The 23,147-nt window shown below is 42.5% G+C and overlaps 1 protein-coding gene across 1 annotated transcript in view; it reads right to left on the minus strand.

The window, feature by feature from the left end:
- ABCD2 (ATP binding cassette subfamily D member 2) overlaps positions 1-23,146 on the minus strand; it is a gene marked incomplete at its 5' end in the record, with an annotated part of 76,672 nt that extends 53,526 nt beyond the window's left edge. Inside the window, 4 exons of the mRNA XM_019543963.1 lie at positions 2,913-3,081; positions 13,750-13,871; positions 20,288-20,468; positions 22,481-23,146. Coding sequence (XP_019399508.1) covers positions 2,913-3,081; positions 13,750-13,871; positions 20,288-20,468; positions 22,481-23,146 — 1,138 coding nt within the window. The remainder of the gene's footprint in view (positions 1-2,912; positions 3,082-13,749; positions 13,872-20,287; positions 20,469-22,480) is intronic.
- Position 23,147: the final 1 nt, after the last annotated feature.

The raw sequence follows: 23,147 nt of genomic DNA on the forward strand, positions 1-23,147 counted from the left end.
AGATCCCCCCTCAGCCTTCTGTTGTGGAGGCTGAACAGGTTCAGGTCCCGTAGCCTCTCCTCATAGGGCCTGCCCTGCTGTCCCTGATCATGCGAGTGGCCCTCCTCTGGACAATCCTTAACTGCTGAGTTGGGTATGACATGGACGTCCAACAGTCGTCCCTCCATAATACCAACTATAATAAATTTCAGGGCTAAGGGTGAATCATTCAAGAAATACATGTTTGCTGATGAGGTTTTAAAGAAAGTCACACCAGTAAACTGGTAGAAGTCACTTAAGCACCTGGATCCAGAGACTATTGAAGTGATAATCCAGCTTTTAACACCAGTAGCTACTTCTGCAGGTACAGAAAGAATACTTTCTTCCTTTGGATTAACTCATTCTAAATTGAGAAATGAAGAGGAAGGTGAAGACTGAGTTTGCTACATAACCCCGTATTTTACGTTTCTCATGTTTACCTGGCTGAAATAATCTACTTATTTTTTATTAAAAACACGTTTCACAGTTGTAACTAAAATAGTTTAAAAAAAAATCAAAAATACATATGCTTGTGTTGTTAAAATAATTATACATGTTTGTTGTTGAAGAAAAATATCCAAAATATACAAGCTTGTTTTAGTTAAATAAACAATTTAAAATGTCATAATTCAGTTTTTGATGTAGCTGCAAAATTAATCTGACAAAATATCAGAATAAATCACTGCTTTAAAATGTATAGTGTGTATCTTCTAAAAATGAACTATTTAAATTTTTTTCACTTGTTTCTATCCCAGGGCAGGCAAAGTCCAGCCCACAGGATGGATCTGCCCAGCAGTGGGCTCCTATTTCCCAGCAGCCCCTGTCTGCGTGGCTGGGGCCAGTTTCCATGGGGACCCCAGAAGCAACAGCGCTGTGATAGCATGGAGCCAGGGTTTCTGTGGAGACAAGCTCCAACAGCACTGGCAGGCAGCAGCAGCGCCATCTTCTTCCTGGTGGTGGGGGCTCAAAGAGAGCTGTGCTGTAGGCAGAAGCGGAGCAGGCTCAGCTGCTACCACCTGTATATGGCGGGCAGCAGTGGTGGTGCTGCTGGGAGGGGTGGCTACGGGTCATTTTGGGCTGGCTATAGCCCCACTTAGTCCCCCCCCCCAGTACCACCCATGCTGGCAGGGCACAGAGCTGCTCCAGAGCTGAGTTAGGACCTTGCAACAGTGACAGCATGATCCAGAGTCACAGCAGAGCCACAATCTTCAGCCTGCATGCTTTGGGCAAAGACGTACAGGCAGTGGATCCGCCCTGGCTCCAGACCACCCTCTCAATGCCGCAAGATCCCAGCTGGGCTCCAGAGCAGCTCTGCACCCTGCCCTGGCAGTGCTGCTGGGCCCGATCTCCATGGAAACCCAGCCTCCCACTATCACAGCACCCTGCTGCTGGGGTCTCCACGGAAACCAGCCCCAGTCACATGGGCAGGGCCTGCTGGGATATGGAGTCCAGCCACCATTTTGCCCAGCCCTGTTCTAGCCTACATCAGTAAACATACGGACTGCAGTAAACACAGAGGATAATATAAACACTGTTTGGTGATAGATAAGTGTACACTTGATGATTTAAAGGAAAATCAATGGTACATGGTATTGTAATAAATTTGTCTAAACGTACAGATAATTAAGAAATTTTAATATGAGGATGCTTCTCTTTTAACACTTGAATGGAAGTATGCATGCAAGCGCACACCATTTCTGTGTTATAAAACCTTACACTGAGATCTCTGAATTATTAAAACTAAAAGAAAGGAAGAAAAGAAGAAAAATAGTATTACATTGCAATTTCTGATGTGAGAGCCCCAGAAAAAGTGTAGCCTTTCTAACTATTTGGAACCAAAGTCCTGGCGCAGGTTGGAAAAAAAAATGTCTGCTGTACCCAAGAATTCTCTTGTATCTAAACTGCATTCCATTTTTTTTAAGTAGGTCATTTTACTAATGGACAACTGCCCATGGGCCAAAGAAATTAATACTCTGCTCTATGAACTACAAAACATTTTTCTTTACTAGATGATAAAACAGCTGTTTATTTTATTAGCAGTCAAACTTTATCACATCCTACAAGGTCAGGGAATCGGCTGTTCCTTCCCTTAGCAATTGTGCTGCTTCATAGCGTTTATGACGACCCTGTTGAAAAATCTATGCTGAAGGGCAGTAGTGTTGTAAGTGAAATAAGAACAATCTCAGCAACAGCTCTTTAACTCCTTCATTTCTGGATTTTTTTAAGAAAAAAAGAATGTAGGAGTTCAACAGCGGTTGGAGAGCACAAACTGGAAGGAACCTTTGAAGATAATAAGAAAGAATGAATAGCAAAAGACTACATACGAGAATTGGGAGAGAGAAACTAGACGTGGGAAGGAAGAGACATGGGGAATGGGACATAGTAAGAAACAGGTGTGCAGAACTGACAGAGGTACAGCTGACTGACATTAGATGAAGACTTTGAATTTCAGTAACTTAACTATTTTTAAATCCAAGCCCACCATAAGCCAATTACAAAAAAATCCATTTTAAAATGATGTGTCAGGTTTCCATTTTCTGATGGGAAAAAAATTAAATTTTAGAGGAAAACAGGCATTTTCTGGAAAAAAGTTGAGTTTAGTTAAATATCCCAGTTTTTTCTGCTGAAAAACATTAAAACAGAAAAGATTTGGTTAACCTAGTGTGAATATATTAATATGGAAAGGATGTCTGCTGGCAGGCAGGAGAGGCTGCAGAGGCAAGTGAGTAACCTGCAATGGGAAGGCAATGGTCCTCAAGCACTGAGAAGGAGAGTGCGACTGAACTGAGTAAACAGACAGCTTGTTTCCGTTTCCCTACCTACCCTACTGCAGCTGTGGAGTTGCACACTGGAGCCAGGAATTCATAGACAAATGAATCAAAATGTGAAATTACCCTTTATTTCCAAGGGACCGTCAATGTGTAGTTCCACTTTGTCTTCATTCCTGCTGTTGCTTCTCTCCTCTTGAATAACAGCAGTTTTTTTGTAAATGCCTCTCTTCACTTCGTCAAAGACTGAAAACATGTTGTACACTCGCGCTGTGTAGCCTGCTAGCTCAGTGACCTGAGAAACAACAAGAGACCTGTTTAAACAATATTATCCAAAAATGAAATACTGCATTCAGTAACTTGGGGACAACCATTTTGATTCAGTACTTCTTAGATTGATTCTGAATTAAGAAAGAATGGGCAATTTGTCAATCATTCATTTGAATAAAAAAATTCATCAGAATTACTGAACAAATTCCTTTGAGCGTGATAAAAAAAACCCAACAATGTTAATCTTTCATTATTGTTCAAGACAGGAACATTCAGATGTGGAAATAAAAACATTACACTCCCCAATCCAAAATGTCTGGAATATCATTTACAAGCCAGATTGGGGGTTGGGGAGCAACTCACTTAGTAATCTTAGCAATTTTCCTCCCTTGATATCTTTTGTACTGGCCCAAATGCCCAAGTGTATTCCTGCCTGCCAACAAACAGAGACAGTACATTGAGGGACAGATCCCAGATGATGTAAATTGGCATGGCTTCAGCGGAGGCCATGAGAACTTCTGATTCTGTTGTCTCTCGCTAGTTTAGGAGCTACTGCCTTCCACAGGCTGGCCAAATATTCTAAAACAATTCCTATCACTTTTTTTTTTCAAAATATATCGCATAATTTTTTACTTTGAAACGCTAGTGCAAACAATTGTTGTAATGTCTTGAAACACTGTAAAAAACAGTGAGAACCTTGAAAACATCAGAGAGAAAATTTAACAGTTAAGGAAAAAAATCTTCTCTCTGATCTTGTGTGTCATACTGGATGCTTAGGACTTCCTAAAGCAGCAGTGTGAATCAGCTGGGACCAATCAGCACCGCATGAACACTGCCATCAACATGCCATCACTGACAGCTGAATCTCTCATGCCTGAACATTCATTTGCAGCATTTAGAGAACGTAGGCAGCAGAGAACGTGTAACCTAGGGAATAGCTGTCTCTCTTCCGTATTGATGCACACACTTTCTCCCCCTTAACATATTTAAACCTTTCTAATGCTATTTCCTTGGAAATCACATGGGACTTCCTTGCCTGAACTGAAGTTGTTCAATTATGTTTTTTCTTTCCTTCTTCAGCTTTTCTTCTCTACCAAGAGCAGGGGCGGGCAAAACAGCCCATGGGCTAGATCCAGCCCTCAGCTACCCCTGCAGTACTCAACATGGGCCAAGCTCCACATGCTCCCACTGGGGCAGCCTGCACAGCACTCCCACCAGAAGTATTCCCAGTGTGGCTGCAGCTGGCCAGGTGCTGCTCTGCTCCCCTTACGTCCAGCTTTTGTCCTGCCTGCCCAGAGCAACACAGAAGCAGGAGGAGGAGCTGCCACTAGAGGCAAGGGGAGCAGAGCAGCATCCAGCCAGCTGCACCTGCACCAGGAACAGACCCACTGGAAGCTTCTTGAGCTGGCTGGGGCCCAAGCTGGTGAGGCCGTTCTGCTCCCCTTGCCTCCAGCTGCAGCTGCTGCACCACTCCGAGTGGACGGAGCTTCAGCTGGCTGGTTCCTGCCAAATGCGTAAAGCTGTGGCTCTAGCTCCCAGCTACCTTCCACCTGCCCAGTGCAATAAGCAACCGCCTGCAGGTGGGCAGAGCAGGTGGAAGGTGGCCAGGAGCTAGAGCCACAGCTCCACATGCTGTGCAGGAGCCAACCGACTGCAACTTCCCACCTGCCTGCCCAGAGTGGCGTGGCACGGCAGGAGCAGCAGCAGCAGCCACAGCTGAAGGTGAAGGAAGCAAAATAGCCCTGCCGTCCTGGGCCTCAGCCAAGTGGGTGCAGCTTCCAGTAGAGCTGTTTCTGGTGTGGCTCCAGCCAGTCAGGCACTGGTCTCCTCCCCTTGCCTCCCAGTGACAACGCAAGCCCAGCCAGCTGCAGCCACACTGGGAAATGCCCTGCTAGAAGCTGCACGCTAGCCTAGGCCCAGGGCTGGCAGGTGTGGGCAGTAGCATGGAACAGGAACACTGGCTGGGCAGGGCTCAGCCCCATGCAGAGTGCCACAGGGGCAACCACCGACCCAGCAAGCTCTGTTGCACGTGGCCCCTGCCTCTCCCCTTCTTAAAATGCAGTGCCCAAAACTGACACAGTACCTCCAGCAAGACCTAGCTGGTGCTAAATAAAGTGGCATGGCTCCTTTGTCCTGCATATTAATTCTATTAATGGAACCCAAAATTGCATTTTCTTTTCCCCCCAGCAGTATCCCATTGCTGACTCATGTTCCATTTGTGATCCACTACAGTGCTTCAATCCTTTTTGGCAGTGTTAATGTCAAGCCATTTAGCCCCCATTGTATACGTCTGCATTTGGTGTTTCTTCTCTGTGTGCACCACTTCACATTTGCTTTGTTGAATTTCATTCTGTCTACAAGCCACTTTGTTCTTAACAAATCCATAGTGACTGCCCCTTGCACCTCCAGTTATTTACAAATGGACTGTTTTACAACTTGCTCTAGCACCTTCCCAGATAACATCGGACTGACTTGTCTGTAATTGCCCAGATCCTGCTTTATTCCCTTTTTATATAGTCTTTTTTCCAGTTTTCTGGGACCTTGCCTATTATCAATGAGTTTGCAATTACAATTGCCTGTAGCTCTGAGATTTGTTCAGCTAGCTCTTTCAGCACCCTGAGGGGAATTTCCTTAGGCCTGCTAACACAAATTAATTCAAACTTGTCAAAAGTTTACTTATCATGATCTGCAGTTCTTCCCCTCCCTTCTTTATATTTATTTTGCGACTTGCCTGGTTGCAGGGTTGTTTTTATGGAAACTGAAGTAAAGTTAAAATTGAGCACTTCTGCCTTCTTTGCACTATCTGTAAACTCACCACCCCAGTGAACAGTGGTTTCTACAGCTTCCTGCTCACCCTTTGCCATTTGATATACTTGTTACCTTTAACTTTGATTGCAATTCATTTTCTGCTTTCCCGATTTTGTCCCTATTTGCCCATGCTATTCTTTCCTTTACTTCTTTAGTGACATCCCCTTGCTTCCACTGCCTTTATGCATCTCTAGATTTTCATATGGTTAAAAAGCAACTTGTGTGGCCAGTCTCTCACAGTTCTTATCTTGCCTCTATGTTGGAATAGCTTGATATTGAGCCTCTAATTTTATGCTGTTTAGAAATGGCAACACTTTGGAGTCCTTTGCATTTTAATTTGTTTAATCAGGAAACCTGTCCTACTATTTTTTAGAGTCCAGTATCCTTGTTTTGCTTACAATGGTGGCTCTCAACCAGGGTGCCATGGCACTCCAGGGGCCAAAAGAGCATTTCAGGAGTGCCACAGCATGGGTAACACTGCCACAGCCACATGGAACTGCCCTGCATGCCTTGTATACAGCCAGATCAGAAAGAGCTGCTGCATAAGCATATGATCCTCCCTGAATAAAACTACTATGCATAAAGCAGGCAAAAGTGCCTGCTCTTGCTAGAGCCTTTTCTTGTCTGACATTATACAGCATCTGCCCAGGTGCACAGGGCAGGTGGAACTGTCCTGCACATTTTTTTCCAGAAGGAGCGGAGGGATGGGGAGGGTCAACCAAGAAGGGCAGCAGCAAAAGTAGGCACTCCTGCCTGCTTTAAGCTTATCAAATAGACCAAATATAGGCAGGAGCATTTGCTCCTGCTACAGTCACTTCCCAATCTGGCTGTTCATGAGGCACGCAGGGCACTTTAACTTCGTGGTAGTAGTAGTAGCAGTGGCAGCATCAGCAGCTGTACCCTGTTTGAGGACCACCAATGGAAGGTAAGGCTGAACCAACAGGGATTCTCAACCAAGGTGTCACCAAATGCAAAAAAAGTTATGGCAGTGTGTCCTGAGTTAAGGACCACTGTCTTACAGTCATGAATTCTCTCATGCCATGATCTTTGTCCTAATTTTTTTTCCCCCCACTTTCACATTTGTAACCAGTCTGTAACCCCATTAGTCAGAACCAGATCCAAAAATGAATGATCCCCTAGTTGTTTTCTTAACTTTCTGGAACAGAAGACTATTCTCTATACACCTAAAGAACTTGCTGGCAGGGGGGTGAGGGGTGTTGTTAATGTTTTGCCATATTTTTCTATCAAAGATATCACTGGCTTCCTTATCTGGAAGGTACTTCAGGAGTTTGCCAAACTGTACTCCTGTGAGTGTTAGCTCACTGCACCCCAACCGAGAGCAGGCACTTTTGAAGCCTCGCCTTAATGAACACCTGAAAAATCTTCCTGGATGTCTGTCACCCTCTCAAAGATGTCTCCTTTGTTCAGCCTTTCTCCATAGCCTTCAAGGGTTCCAATGCTCCCCCTGCTAGAGACAGAGAAACTGAGCTCTGGGACCTGATAAACCTCTGCAGGTCATGACATCATCCAAAAGTCTCAATACACTGTCTCCATCTGCTGACAGACTGGAATTACACCTAAGAATCTGCACTGGTATGGAAGTCTGAAAGGAGAAATATTTCCATGGCTTTAAGGTTCAGAAAACACAAATTCAGATTTTAAAAGCTAAGAGTGGCAAGAATAGCAAGGGAATAAGGACAAACAAATCAGCTATGGTAAAATATTTATAGAGTATTAAACAGATTCAAGTAGATTTTATTGCAAGTAGATATGTATGATGTAAAGAAATGCAACTCTGTAAAAATATAATTAATTGCTCCAAATTAACTAACAGACATTTATGATAAAGTACAGGGTCCTATTCTCAATTATGATTTTACACATATAAAAGAATCAGGAGAACTTTGGTTAAAAATCAAACCTAAGTCTACATTTATATTTTCTATAACTAATACATACGAAAGATGCTGAATTAAAAATCACTTTAGCATGAAGATCTTTTGCTATCAGCAGAGTTGCTCAATATGGAAAGCAGTTGTAAAAGCCTCTCCAAAAATGGAGTCTTTCTAATCAATTCAGTAGGAGTTGGATCAAACTCTGTATTCTTGGACTCTGCTGAGACTGAAAACCAACATCACAAATAGTGCCACAAGTGACAGTGACATTTTTTATATGAAATGCTGGGCTCTGTGAACAAAACCTAACCATCCCATCTCCTCTACTGCAGGAAGGCTAAAAAACCTCTAGACTCACTTGCATATAACCAGAATATTTGCATATAACCTTCTGATAAAAAGGGCCATGGATCATACATTACCCCCTTACTCCCCAAAATAAATTCCACTAACTGTCATTGGGATCCTTGGATTTATACTTTACAACCATAAAATAGTAAATATTATTTGAAACATACTGCCATTCTCTAGAAATCACCTAAAATGGGAAATGGGAATGAACTACGAAGTTGTAACCCCTTAACTTTCTTTAGCAAAGTTATAAGTGTAAAATTAAGATAGAAACTCAGATAGCTGATCTTTTGTCAATACATTTAGGATTTTAAAAATGGTACAAGTCAAAATGAGCTTGCTTTTCATTTATTTAGTGGATTTTTTTTCTAAAATAGAAAGCTATTGTGTTTGTAGAGCACCATGTAAAGTTTGTAGCATTATATAAATGACTTTAATATTGAATAAATAATAATGGTAACACTACTATATAATTAGTAATCTGGCTGCCTCTCTACAGTAGAGGCCAAGAATTGAAATAGCTGAAGCAGCATAGGTCAAAAATCACCGTGCATTAGCAGGCCTCTCGGGAAGACTGCACCATATCTAGCTTTTCATAGTTAGGGAACTACCTCAATCGTGGTTTTCTGGATTTCGTGCAAATAAAGCACCCCCCCCCAAAAAAAAAAAAAAAAAAAAAAAAAACACCAACCAAAAAAGGTGGTAGGAAGGTAGACCAAATGAAAGCACCCTCCGCCAATCAGTGGTGAGGGGCAGGGAAAAAGAAGTGGTAATGACACAGACTAACTGAAGGTTCCCTCTGCCAATCAGCAGCAAGGGGTGAGACCACCGCAAAATGCCCATGAAATCAGCCCTATGCACCACATGTGAGCCATGAAAAACCCATTTTCTTGTAAGAACTTAGGTAGGTCCCTAGTCACAGTCTATACTCAAGGATCACAAATTAAGGTATTATTTGCACCAAAGTTACCAATGCCTAAATCCACAAAGGGAATTATTCACTGCATAGCTCAGTGAGCCTAACTTTTAGACTTGCCAGCATCTAATGCCACAACTCAAGTTAGATGGCCAAGCCTTCCCATGCACAACATGGGGAAAGCTAAAAGTTTAATGGAGTCCCATAGGGCAGGGGTTTTCAACCTTTTCCAACCAGTGTACCCCCCAGTGGCCAGATGTGGGGGGTGGGGCACGTGGCCAGATGCTGACCAAGTGGGGTAGGGGGTTGGTGCATGGCCAGATGCAGAGCAGCAGCAGTCACCACGTGTGAGCTTCCCCTGCCCCTCACGTCTGGCCAGGCAGGCAGCGTCTGGGCAGCAGCACAACATGGTGTGTTCTCTGTTCCCACCCACCCGCATGTACCCCCTAGGCCTTATCAAGTACCCCTGGTGGTACGCATACCCTCGGTTGACAACCCCTGCCACAGGGAGTAGAGAACAGTCTACAAGTTGTTACAGAGAAGCCAAACTTTTATTTTCCTATTGTACACTGCTTCATTTTTCTGTTCTTGTATCATCATATACTATGTTTTATTTAAAAAGAGTACGTGAAATTTATTGTAGGGTTTTAGCAAAAGACCATACGTCATATAATTTTAGTATTACATATAATTTTATCGCCCGTTTTATTGTGCTGTTTTAGTAAAAGCTGTAAATCAAATACTATTAAAATAAAGTGAATAAATTACTATTAAAATAAAATACAGTAAGATGAACACAGAGACCCGTAGGTCCTGGGCAGATGTAATGTCTGAAGCTCAAATGGCAAGCAGACAGACACAAATGTCCTAGAAAGTGCTCCAAAATCAGCCAAAGTGCTAAAAATATGGCTAGATGAAATATCCTTTATTTTGAAGTGCTTCCCATTTTGGCTGTGTACTCTCCAAAGTGTGATAGGGCTGTTTGGTCCTCCAGCATCCCACCATGCACTCCCTCTAACCTTGCCTACAGGAAGAGAGGAGGAACAAGGCAGACAGCCAAGGAGCACTGTACTGTACACTTGGTCATCTCTGGGGCTAGACAGCAGGAATCCCTGCATACCTCTGTTTCCAATCTCCTGGTTCTGGAGTGCAGGTACAAGGCCTCTTTTTTCCTAGTTTCACCAGGAGAATGCTCAGCTATCCAGAGCCCCAGATCAAGCAAGGAGTCATCCCCTCCCTCTCCAGGGCTAGAGAGAACAATTCCTTGCATGTGCTGGAACAGGAGATCAGAGCCTGAGTGCACAGGAGAGGACTCACTGACTATCAGACCAGCTCTTCATGGGGTTGGGGGAGTGGAATAGAGCTGCAAGGCCAAGTAACTACAGCAGGAGAACACACTACTGCAGGCCTTCATACAAAGGCTGAAGCGGTCTGGTGAAGAGGCACAAAGTGGGCTACGTGTTTGTCCATGGCCTTAAACACTCGGAATTTGAAGGACTCTGAACTAGAAGAGAATTAGAAGTGCTTCAAAGTACGTTTGTCCAAGGCCCAAAACCAGTGGTGCTTAATGCCAAGCCCATGGGCCAAATCCAGCCCATGAACCTATAGCATCCTGCCCATGGGGCTCCCCACAGGTCAGAAAAATTTGCAGCAGGGGAACAGTGGCATTTAATAGTACTGCCCCTCCCCTGCTGCCAAATTCCCAAGCCCCATGCAGCTGGGTTAGGGCTGAGCCACGCCCCCTCTCCCCTGTGGGGTTAAATCTGGGCCAGGCTAGACTTTGCCCCCTCCAGACTGGGCCCCACTGTGCTTGACTCATGCTTAATCTGACCCACAGATGGATTAGGCACTGTCAAGCTGGCTCATGGAGCAAGAAGGCTGAATGCCACTGCCCTAAACTAATCAAAGACAATGTAGAGATGACAAGCAAGGCCCAACTCCAGGAGAGTGACAGTGTTTCCACTAACCTCTCTCTTTTAACTAATATCCCAGTTTTACAGCAAATACCTGGGATATAGGAGAGACAGGTTTCAATACCTACTATGATTGATTTAGACTAGAGCATCAGTTTGAAGCCTAGCATCTTTCCTCATGTGTGAGTTCTCTCAATACAAGCCTACGAAGTATTTTGAAGTGGGCCTCTCCTGCTAAAGTTGTTCAACACTGTTCAAAATACTTAAATATTCACCAGGCCAAAGAAAGAGAATGACTTTACAGCCTAGTAGTTACAGCAGTCACCTCAGACACATGGGTCCTTGCTTTAATGACTATTTAAGTGCTCCATAATATGCGGACCAGCAGGTAAAACTGAGAAAAGCCAAGCCCAGAATACACTACAGCCTGCTGCTAGGTAGAACACCTGGGTTTAAATACCTGCTCCAACTGAGAAGAGGGATTTAAACCTAGTTCTCATGTGTTTCCTAATGATCCCTGTTTTTCTCTATACACGAGGACATTGAGTATGTTGGTGCAGCTGAGCCACTACTATTTATTTATTTATTTATTCTCTGCAGGTTCAGTGTGCCCTGGGAACACCACATAATTGAACCCATTTAATGAGAAGGCCATAAGGGAATACTTACTTTGTGAATCCCACTATGTTGTAGGCATGAGCTAGGAAACCAAGTAGCTTGGTAGCATCAGGGCCAGCAACAGACATTCTGGTACTTCCAAGGTTAAGTGGCAGCTAAACAGCTGTTTTGAAGAAATCTGTGACACCTAAATTTTAAATCTCATAGAGAATCATAGAGAAGTAGGGCTGGAAGGGACCTCCAGAGATTATCTAGTCCAGGCAAGATCATCTCTATCCAAACCATCCTATACAAGCCATAATTTAAACTCCACATAAAACTACCCTTAGCCTTGATAACACAGACCTAACAACCTAACCTGTGACAGGCAAAGCAGGAGAACCATGGCAGCCAATGTCCATTTTCAGTTAAACATTATCAGTATATGCTAAAGAGCTCCAAGGAAGAAGGCTTCATCCCCTGCCACAGAGGAAGACAAAACCCTCCCCAGTTTCTATCAGGGTAAAACTCTGTACTGACCCCAAATTTAGCAATCAGTCTGTCCCTGAGCAGAGTGGCAAGACCCCCTAAGCTAGGAACTTCTGGCTTTGGTTCCAGCAGAAGCCTTGGCACATCCCAACTGAAGTCCCAAGCCTTGGCTGTACCCAACATCCAAGGCCTTTGAAGGAGGCTTAAAAACACCCTGACACATATAACAGCAAGAGGAGGCAGGGGCAACCAGCAAAGCCCAGAAGCATGGGAAATGCCCATAGTAGAACACAGGCATAACTACACCTAGGTCATGACTGACCAGTGGCTGTCCAACCTCTCCTTGACTACCTCCAGTGATGGAGAGTCCACAACTTCCTTAAACTGTCTATTCCACTGCCTCACTATTCTAACAGTGAAGAAGTCTTTTTTCCAGATACCCAATCTAAACTTACTTTACTGAAACTTTAAGCCACTGGTCTGTGTTCTCCTCTCTGCAACAAGAGATAAAAAGGTTCCTGCCTTCTTCTTTATGGCAGACCTTAAAGTATTTGAACCCTGCCATCAATATCCCCTCTTAAGCACCTTTTCCACAAGCTGAACACACCTAGCTCCTTCAGCCTCCCCTCATACGACTTGCTTTCTGAGCCCTTTATCGTCTTAGCTAACCCTAACTTCTCCAGAACCTTCTTAAAATGTGGAGCCCAAAACTGCACAAAATACTCCAGATGAGCCCTAACCAGTGCCAAGCTGAGAAGCACTATCACCTCCCATGCTTTGCACCTAATGCTTCTATTGATGCAGCCACACAAGGCCAACGCAAGTTTTTGGATGCATCACACTGCAGACTCATATTGAACCTGTGGTCTACCAAGACTCCCAAGCCCTTTTCTGTAGAGTTGCCATCCAGCCAGGTGTTACCCACTATATATCTGTACTTTTGACGATTCTTCCCAAGGTATTGCATACGTCCAGACTGAACTTTATCCTGTTACCTTCAGCCCAGCTTTCCAGTCTGTCAATACCCTTCTGAACTGCACTTGCATCTTCCAATGTATTCACAGTCCTTTCCAGTTTCATGATGTCTGCAAACTTGCTCAAGATGTTTTCTATGTCACTACCCAAAAAATGAATAAACGCACTGAACAGCACTAGACCCAGGACATACCCCTGTGGGACCCCACTCAAAACCTCCTATTCTTCTGACATGGACCCAATAATAATTACCTTTTGCTTATGACTATTAAGCCAGTTAGCTATCCACCTTATGGTAGTTTTATCTAGCCCACATTTATCCAATTTATTTATGACACGGTCATGTGGCATGAACTCCACATACACTACATCCACAGCATTCCCTCTCCACCCAAGTAGTTACACAGGCAAAGATCACATTCGACATGATTTGTTTTCCATAAATCCATGCTGGCTGCTTGTGATCAATCTTTCCTCCTTCTGATGTTTGTAGATGGCCTTCTTTATGATATGCTCCAGTAACTTCCTAGGTATTGAGATACGGAAAGTACTGGCAATTAAGTACTTTAAGTCCTTTGAGGATTTAATCCTTTAGATCAGATTCTCAACTCAGAAAATACCCATTGATTTAGGAACATCAGTTTGAACCAATGTAATTATAAAAGATTTTTTAAATATGCAAATTCATTTTTTATTTTGTTTTTCTTCCTTTTTTCTTTTCTATTGTATACATAGATGATACACAATACCTCTTTATAAGAAGACATGATCCTTTCAATAGCATCTGCTCCCGAAACCAACAGATTTCGTGAAGTAGTAAAAGTTTCTGTTCGCTCACTAACCATTGCTTGTTTCTGGCCATCTTCTGACTCTAAAAGAAGAAAAAAAAAATTATTTTGTTCAAAAATTCTCCTGAAAACATCTCCACAAATTAAATTTTGGATAAAATATAAGCCAGTATATAAAAGACAGTGAGTTAAGTTGAGAACTTCCAAATTCTCTGACCACAGCCTTCTACAAAGAAAAAAAAGTCAGGCATACAATTAACAAAAACATCTAACAACAAAAAACAAGAGGGAGCATTAGGAATTACTTTTCCTATATAAAACATCCTGCCCTTGAACACTGATTGTGAATCTACAGACTCTTCTAATATACCATTATTCAGTCCGTCTTTCATAACTGGAAAAAAGCATAGATCTAAGCCATGATCTGAAACTAATGTTTTTGAAACATACAACTTCTATTTTTACTCATTTTCAATCCTATTTAATTCCTCATTCCACTCACATAGATGTAAATTGGTAAAATGAGACCATTTTATAAGAAAGCAATTAGCAATTTTATTTTGTCAGTAAGCATCTGTATTCCTCTTTCAGTTATTGTAAGGATGTGTGTTTGAATAATAGCTTTGTCTTCCACAACCCACTTTCACTGTCTGTTTGCTCCCATAATGAAGTCATAATCCTTTCTTTATATGCTGTGGCTTCTTAGAGTAAAAATTATTCTGAATAAAATAGGAGCAGAAGGTATGTTTTTAGAAATACCTTTTACAACTGGTAAAGGGAAAATGGCAGCAAAAATTATAGAAGACATAAGAAATATAAATGTTTCAGTAAGTATTCCATATATGAAATGTTCAGGGTGAAATTAATTATTTAAACCTTTCATGCCTAGAGTCCAAGTCTGTTACTATGATATCCCATGCCATCATCCAATACATGGAAACTGTTTTGCAACATTACTGAATACACAGCGTTTGCTTTTCCAATAAATCATCAAAATAAACGTGTCTACATTTTAAAGACTGAATATTGTATGAACCTAACGTCTGCAGCTATGCAAACTAAAACAATGCTGGTTAAACAAAACACAGAGCTTCAGGAAGCTGTTTGGAGAGAACCATTTCAGAAGGATTTTCTTTTGACCCTATATACAATATACAGATTGAAGTTTATTTTGGTGAGATGGACAAAAAGCTCATTTAATACATTTTGTTATTAATCTAATCTATTGTGCTTTTTCAACGCTTTCAGTCAAGAAACCCCATAAAGAATTCTTCTCCCCAGATGCAATGTAAATACTATTTTTCTGCACTGGTCTGTGTCAGGCACCGTACCAGTAATGGAAGCAAATTTTTCTTTTCTATATCAAGTGTCTGTTTCGCTATGCTGAAAAGGTCAGAGTCTAGAGCATCTGAAAACTGAAATACAACAAACAGCAAGCTGCAGTTTACTTGTCCATCGCTACTTTCTTTTTTAGAGATAGCAGTATCTAACTTGCAGTTTATTTCTCAGAATGCCAAATAAATGGGACAAATAACATCACTTAAATCAATGCAGTTACATAGGCAATAACTTCGGTTCTATGAATTTGAACTTATTACACAAGCAATTAGTAACTTACATGTAAGGCACTGTTTGGTCTCAATTAATGCCTCTCCAAATGCAACGGTTGAATTATTTAGGAAGAATGTGATCATTAACAAATACAATTTTTCCATGTATTGCATGTACTTAGGAAAAATGTGACTTTCTACCTTAAATAACAAGAAGTTAGTTCTCTGTCCACCAGCACAATAGAATATACCTGGCTGGGATGCAATGAGAGGCGTGCAAATCTGAAAAAGGGCAAGTGTCCCCTTGGAAAGAATAGTGCTATCCTAAATCTTCTTCTTCTTTTAGAAGTCTTTATTCACTGAAGTAGTCACATTGGGTGCCTGTAGACATGTTACAGGGCTGCTCTGATACACTGTAATTACAGAATTAACCAAGTCTGCTGGAGCATGGTAATTACTGTGCTCCAGCCAGCCTCAGAGTCTCATATATTAGTGTCTCCACGCTTTAACATGGTGATGGGGTGCTTCAGCTAAAGCTTATTTGAAGAACTCTAGTTCAAGTGCCCTGCTGCCATTTTGAAGGGCGTGTACAATACTACGAGACCCTGCAGTGCTTTAATTAGAACAGTTCTCAGAGCTCCTCTAATTAACGCCCCCCATGTGTAAAAAGTCTCCATTTACTCCAATAGGAGAACAAATGTGAATAAAGCTTCTCAAGAAATCCAGCTCTCCCAGAAGAGGGACCATTCATTAGTAGAACTGAGCAAAACATTGGGCCCTGCTACATGTTCTTGGGCCCTGCTACATGTTCAAATTAAAGCTGGACAGAAACAAGCTATAAAGCTGTTACACATTTTCAAACACTAACTTTGTAGCTGGTAGATTCTTTTTATAACTGGATGACATTTTTATGGTGAGATAACTACTTGGCACATGTGACCAGTCTAAATTTATTGCACACAGTTAACCAGATAATTGCATGATAACAACTTTCCATTTGTGGCCACTCTACATTTATTAAAAGATTAGCCAGATAATTGCATAACATACATAACATGTGGCAGAGGCCAAAAAGGCCTCTGCCACATCTTGCATGTACTTGATGAATTAAATTTGGGTAGAACTGAAGAATTTTAAGACATTATAAAATATGGTTTTCCTGTATTACACAACTGATATCAAATTACTAGGCCTTTCCAAAATAACCTTCCTTAATTTTTTTCCAGTGTGTTTCATATAAGGTTTTCCTTCTTTATTAAAAGAAAGTGGTATAATAGAACGGTGGTTCTCAACCTTTTTTGTACCAGCACCCATGCACCCATTCGTAAACATTGACTGCCAGTCCCAACCCAGTGCCCTGTGCTCCCAGCCCACAGTATGTTAGGCATGGGGGCCCCAAGCAGCCCCCTGCAGACTGGAACTCTGCCAGCCTACAAGGGAAAAGCCAGAGTTTCCCATGTTTTTCTCCTTTAAAGGAGAATCCATTTTTAAAGTTTGTCTGCAATCCTTTCATATATTCTTGCAACCCAGAGTTTTGGGTCATGATCCACAGGTTGAGAAACACTGTAGTAGATAGATTGGACAAGCATGTGCACTCCCTCTCTGCTGTCTAGTATTTTATCTCCATCAGTAGCCTAACATATTCCTCATGCATAAGAGTTATAACCCCCATGCCTTTGTTAAAAAAAAAAAAAAAAAAAAAAAAAAAAATCTATTATGTTTAACAAAATGAAAATCTCATTGCCACTAATGGTTAGTTTCCTGGAATCACATATCACATATCTTGGATATTTTGATGCCATGTTATTTTAACACTAAAAGCAGGTTTAATACTTACATACTCTTGAGCCACCTTTTAAAAAATCAAGAAGTGGGACCCTGACTTTGCAAAGTAAGCCTGAACTATGCAATGGAAGTGGCAGCAAAGGGCTGGCACAACAAAGATATTATAGAAGCATATGTAAATTTTATTTTACAAACACCTTAATTTTTGCGGCAAAAGTGTACAAAAGTTTACTGCTGCACACCTACAATGCACTGTGTCTGAGTTCAGGCCTGGTCACTATACCAGTTCTATACCCTTCCTGGATTTACTCTACAATGATAGCTCTAATTCTGCTCCGTCAGAACTATGAACTCAGTTTATCTGGCTTGCGTGGCAGAATGCTATTTATCTAACTGGATCAACTGCAGTAGTGAGTTGGGTCTATTCAGTTCTTGCATACTAGATAGCCTTCATACTAGTCTCGATGGGGTCAATTTGTCACCATTATTAATACAGTTCTGATCCTGTAACTTCCCACTCTTAGTCAGTCAGTGCCATGGTGCTTCTATGACAACTTCTATGCTTTAACATTTTTACTTGTTACTACTAGCAAATTACTTGTCAGTAGTATAACTTGGGCTACCACTGACCTTCTGCTCTGCCACATTTTAAACATATTTATCAAGGAACTCATCCTAGGTATCAAGAGTGTTACTTGATATAAGGAAGGTGAAAATGAAACACAGCTCCTTTGCTCTATATATCTTTGTAGTAGCTTTATTCATTTGAAAAACCAACATTTTTTTTCTGATTCATAAGAAAAGTGCTGAGGAGGAGACACGTGTGTTCTATAAACAACCTTTGTATCTATTAAAGATTATTGCAAGACTCCGCAGATTTCTAGCTTAATAGACATATGCTTAAATCAGTAAACCTCACTTCTGTTACCACGGTAATGAAGTACTGTTACCCTCCACCAGCTGTATTGTTTGATACACATCAGTATAAACTCCTTTTTTAAGGATATGACAGCCAAATCCTTCAGCAAAAAAAGACAATGTGAACAAATTTCACGTCTTCTGAAAATGAGCCTATGGTCCCTGGCTAAATGTAATGAATTTAAAAATTGAGCTCTCATCTTTTAAAACATTAAAGAGTCTTTGCTTCATAAACCTTACTAAATGTTACCATTTGTGATTCCAATCAATATATGGAGCTTGGTTAAGGCAAGGTTCCATGCCGTCCCGAAGTCAATCTGTCTTTTTGTTTAAATAGTCCCAGAAAGCCAATCATTACAGTTTCTAAATAGGATTTCTAGTATCTGAATTGTTAATGAACAAGGACAGTTCATTATATTCCCTTCTTGTAGATTGCCATTATGCTGAAATTACCATATCAACTCATTTGTAAAAATTTGTAAACAATAACAGGAAAACATGTTTGCCTGTCGTTACTGCATAATCATATAGGAAGGGGAGCCCTGTCTCAAGAGTTTTTGGATCAGGCACTTCCTTGGCTTTCCTCCACACCTCACCAAGTTCCATTTCTTCCTGTTCTTTTTTTTTTTCTTTTAAACATCTCCAATAGCAGTAATATCAGGGCTTCATATCACCAGTGCTGCCAGAAGATCTGGGCAGGATCTTTGAAGGATATGAATATTAGTGTCACATGGACCCCATAACCTGAATTTCCTGTCCCCTTCTACACCCCAAACAAGGAAGAATATGCAGATTCCTAGATAGGTCAACACATAGTAGAATAAATAAATATACATAAATGTGCATGTGTAAGGCCCCTACCACCTATTACATATATTATGCAAGAGGGGTGTAGGTTGTAGCCGTGTTGGTCTAAGGACATAGGCAGACAAGGTTCTTTGGGTGAATCTGATATCTTTTATTAGATCAACTTAAATAGTTGAAAAACAATTTTTAAGCAAGCTTTTGGGTTCAAAAACTCTTCATCAGGCTAAGGAAGTTTCAGCAGTTGGCACCAGAATGAATGTACACCGGAAATCTATCAAAGACAGGAATCCCAATTACATGTGGGGGCACATTTCTCACAAGAAAACCACTCTCTCTCCAATCTCTCAGTCCTAATCCTCAAAGGAAAATTTACAGAATGCTTCCCAGAGACGAGCCTATGAACTCCACTTCATCAAGCTCCTGGATACTAAAAATCATGGACTATAGACATTGGATTTATGACACATTATAACCTACCCGACAGCTGACTTCCCAGGTACTTCTCCACTATTCATCCCCCTTCTCTCCCCCACCCCCCAGCCTGTCTCACCCACTGACTCCTCAGTCTACATCTTCACTGACTGCCTGTCTTGAATGCAGCCTTTGGCTTCTTTACTATTCATTCTATCCAGGAAGAACACACATTGACTGCTGAAACTTCTTTAGCCTGATGAAGGGTTTTTGAACCCAAAAGCTTGCTTAAAAATTGTTTTCTAACTATTTAAGTTGGTCTAATAAAAGATATCAGATTCACCCAAACAATCTTATCTGCCTATATATTATGCAATTAACTGGCCCATGATGTTAAGTGCAATTAACATCAAGGAATAAATTTACACCAGCCACACATGCAAAGTAATTCAGAAGCCATAAAGATGTCTGCCTAGCCTAAAGAGAGGCAACTGTATATGGTTAGTGCTTGAAAACATGCAACAACTTTATAGCTGGTTTCTATCCAGCTTTACCTTGAACATGTGGCAGAGCCTTGAAGTGCTCAAACAATAGAAGGAGGAGCAGAGAAAAGCCAATAAAGGACTGAATAAATTAATGAATTAATCAATGAACAGTACTTAGTAAAAAAGCAGCAGGTATTCTAAGAATCAGCATGCTTTTCCAACCTCACTTAGGGTATGACAGCTACAGCTAAGGTTACAATATTATATAACATGACCATTCAGGTCCTCCTGTAAACCTGTCATTTCAGAATTTATGAGGTTCAGCAGGTTTAAGTTCAAAGTAATGTTTTTTATCATTTTTGCTTTCAGCTGATTTGCTTTGTTTGTAATGTTTAAGACATGATAGGAGTAACATGAAGATGTGGTATATAGTTTCTGTATATAACAGCCATGTAGATAAAAGCAGTATTAAAGTGAGAGACAGTTTTATTGCTACTCTGAAGTTTTAACAGACATTTGAAATTAAAGTAAAAATGTTATTACCTCCATCTGCAAATCCAGTTGCAGTGATGATAGGCACAGCCACCATAATCAAGCCACAGCTGCTCCAGACATACTTCATCAGGAATTGCTCTACCATGATGTACCATAAACGTTTGGACAATATGAGGTTCATTTGGTCTGCCAAAGCCTTGTAACTTTTCTGTAGTTGTTTCATTTCTACCTATAGTTAAAAATGTAGATACTAACACAGTATGACATAGATATTCATACTTACAAAGTACACATACACACACACAATGCAATCCTACATCTACAGTTGAATTTAAATCTTCTTCTACATCTTGTAAAAGTGTGTGTGGTATTTATATAAAAGTATCACCTTTCACATAGCCTATATATAGACTGAATTCCTGTCTACAGTGAAGCCCCTTTGCAGTTCTGTACCCCTTACGATGCCATCTTACCTACCTGGAGAACAATGCCCGAGTCATAAGAGCTGCTCCTCACAATCCATGGAAGATTAATTAACGTTTTATCACACAGAACAGTTCCTGTTCTTGGAACTCTATGAGCTGGGCAATGCTGGTGACTGACGTAGGGCTTAAGTTTGCTAGTCTTACTCGGTCTCGCTCTTGTTTGCTCTGATGTGAGTTTTGCCTGAGTAAACCTTTAGAACTGATATCTTGAACTAATGTTTAATAACATAGCAAGCTGGCTACAGAAAGTGATAATTTATACCATTTACCTCAAGCAGCTTAATGAATTACATGTGAAGTAGGATATAAAACAATCTGGCTGAAATAACATAAAAGTAGCGATGGGAAAAAAAAAACTGCTTAGTTTAGCTGCCGTTAATGCAGTGTGACACAGCTTCAGCAGAGCCTTGCCATTATAAAGATGAGCTGCTCATGTTGTATTATGAATAACGCTGACTGAAAAGAGCAGTAACACTGCAGGCCTTTTTTCACCATTCACTTCCACATGAGGCAAAACTCCCCGAAAAAAAATCTCTTACCCACCCAAAAAATGTTCCTGTCAGAATTCCCATCAGATAAAATTCAGGCCTGTTCCTCAGCCAGCATTAAAACAACCAGATACTTTTTACATAACCCTGATTGCTGGGGCACAGTGTTGCACTTCTGCTATTTTAAGGTTCTGCAGCCTTACTTGGCAATGCAACCTTTGCCATGGTTTTGGTAGCCTTCTGCCAAAGAGCAAAATTCATCTTTGCACCGCCTTGCAACACTGTTGCCTTTGCATGGCATCATTTATGAGAGAGAGGATTTCATCACCCTGAAAGTGCCTCTGCCAACACCAGTGAGGATAAGATTAAGAAAAAAACAATTAAATAAACAGTAATTATGTAGCACGGGTGAGGCCACATCTGGAGTACTGTGTCCAGTTTTGGGCCCCCACTACATAAAGGATGTGGATAAATTGGAGAGAGCCTGGCAAAAGGCAACAAGAATGGTGAGGGGGCGAGGGGACCTGACTTACAAGAGACTGACGAAATTAGGCTTATTTATTCAATTAGACTGAGAGGGGATTTAATAGCAGCCTTCAACTATCTGAAGGGAGGTTCAAAAGAGGATGGAGCTGCACTGTTCTCAGCAGTGGCAGATGACAGAATGAGGAGCAACTGTCTCAAATTGCAACAAGGGAAGTTTAGGTTAGATATTAGGGAGACTTTTCTCACTAGGACCAGGTTACCGAGAGAGGTGTACAAGCTGCATCCTTTGGAGGTTTTATGAACTGGCTAAAACAAAGCTTTGACTGGGATGATCTAGTTGGGGATGCTCCTGCTTTCAGTGGGGGGGGTGGATTAGATGACCTCCTGAGGTCCCTCCCAACCCTGGTTTGCTATGAAATGAAACAGAATTAATGAGAAGAGCCTGCCAGGGTTAAAAACAGAAGGCATTAGGAGAAGCTCCGTTTGGAGGAGCCTCTCAGGGAGGATGAAAGAGCCGTGGTGCAGCTCAGAGCCAGGAACGGGGCCAGGGGGGAGGGGGGGCAGGGAAATCCTACAAGGCTGGTGCAGTGCTGGGTGCTGGTTTTTTGTTGGTTTTTTTTACACAAAGCCGTAAACAGGCTTCGGTGTCAGAGGAATTCAAGCTGCTGGGGTGGAGGGAGGGAGCTGATAGCCAGCAGAGCCTATCTGCCCGCGCTGCAGCTGCAGCTGCACCTGCACCAGCACCCGCAGCAGGGGCAGGGGCCGGTGCGCGCCCGCCCTACCTTGTGGCCGCGGTAGAAGGCGATCTCCTCCACGTTGGCCAGGATGCGGGCGTGGACGTAGCGCAGATAGCCCTTCCGCTGCGCTTCCTCGGCCACCAGCCTGCCGAAGCGGGGCGAGCAGGCTTTGAGCACCCTTGCCGTGGCGTACACCACGAGGCCGGCCAGCAGCGTGGGGCCCACCGGGCTGGCGCCCCGCTCGCGCGCCGTGCGGATGAGCGCGTAGGAGGTGAGCAGCACGTCCAGGATGGGCTTGGTGAGGTTGGAGTAGAGGTGCGCCACGGACTGCGCGAACAGCATGATGTCCTCGGTGAGCGACTGGTCGGGCGTGGGCAGGCGGCAGTCCATGCCGCTCACGCGGTAGTAGGTCTGCTGCGCGAAGTAGGTCTCGTAGGCGCGCTCCACCAGGCGCGTGCGGAGCGCCAGGGCCAGCTTGCCCTCCAGGTAGCGGATGGCGCTGTTGACGAAGGTGGCGGGCACGGCGATGAGCAGCCAGCGCAGGAGCTGCAGCGCGAAGCGGCGCGGCTGCTTCTCCACGATGCTCTTGACGATCTTGCCGTCCAGCCGCGCCACGTAGATGGAGAGGAAGGTGCGCGACACCAGCGCGGCCGAGTGCAGGCCCAGCCAGCCCGCCTCGCGTCCGGCCCCGCGCGGGAACAGCAGCCGCCGC

Source organism: Crocodylus porosus, unplaced genomic scaffold (assembly GCF_001723895.1).
Source record: "Crocodylus porosus isolate Cpor-Errol unplaced genomic scaffold, CroPor_comp1, whole genome shotgun sequence".
Lineage (NCBI taxonomy): Eukaryota > Metazoa > Chordata > Crocodylia > Crocodylidae > Crocodylus > Crocodylus porosus.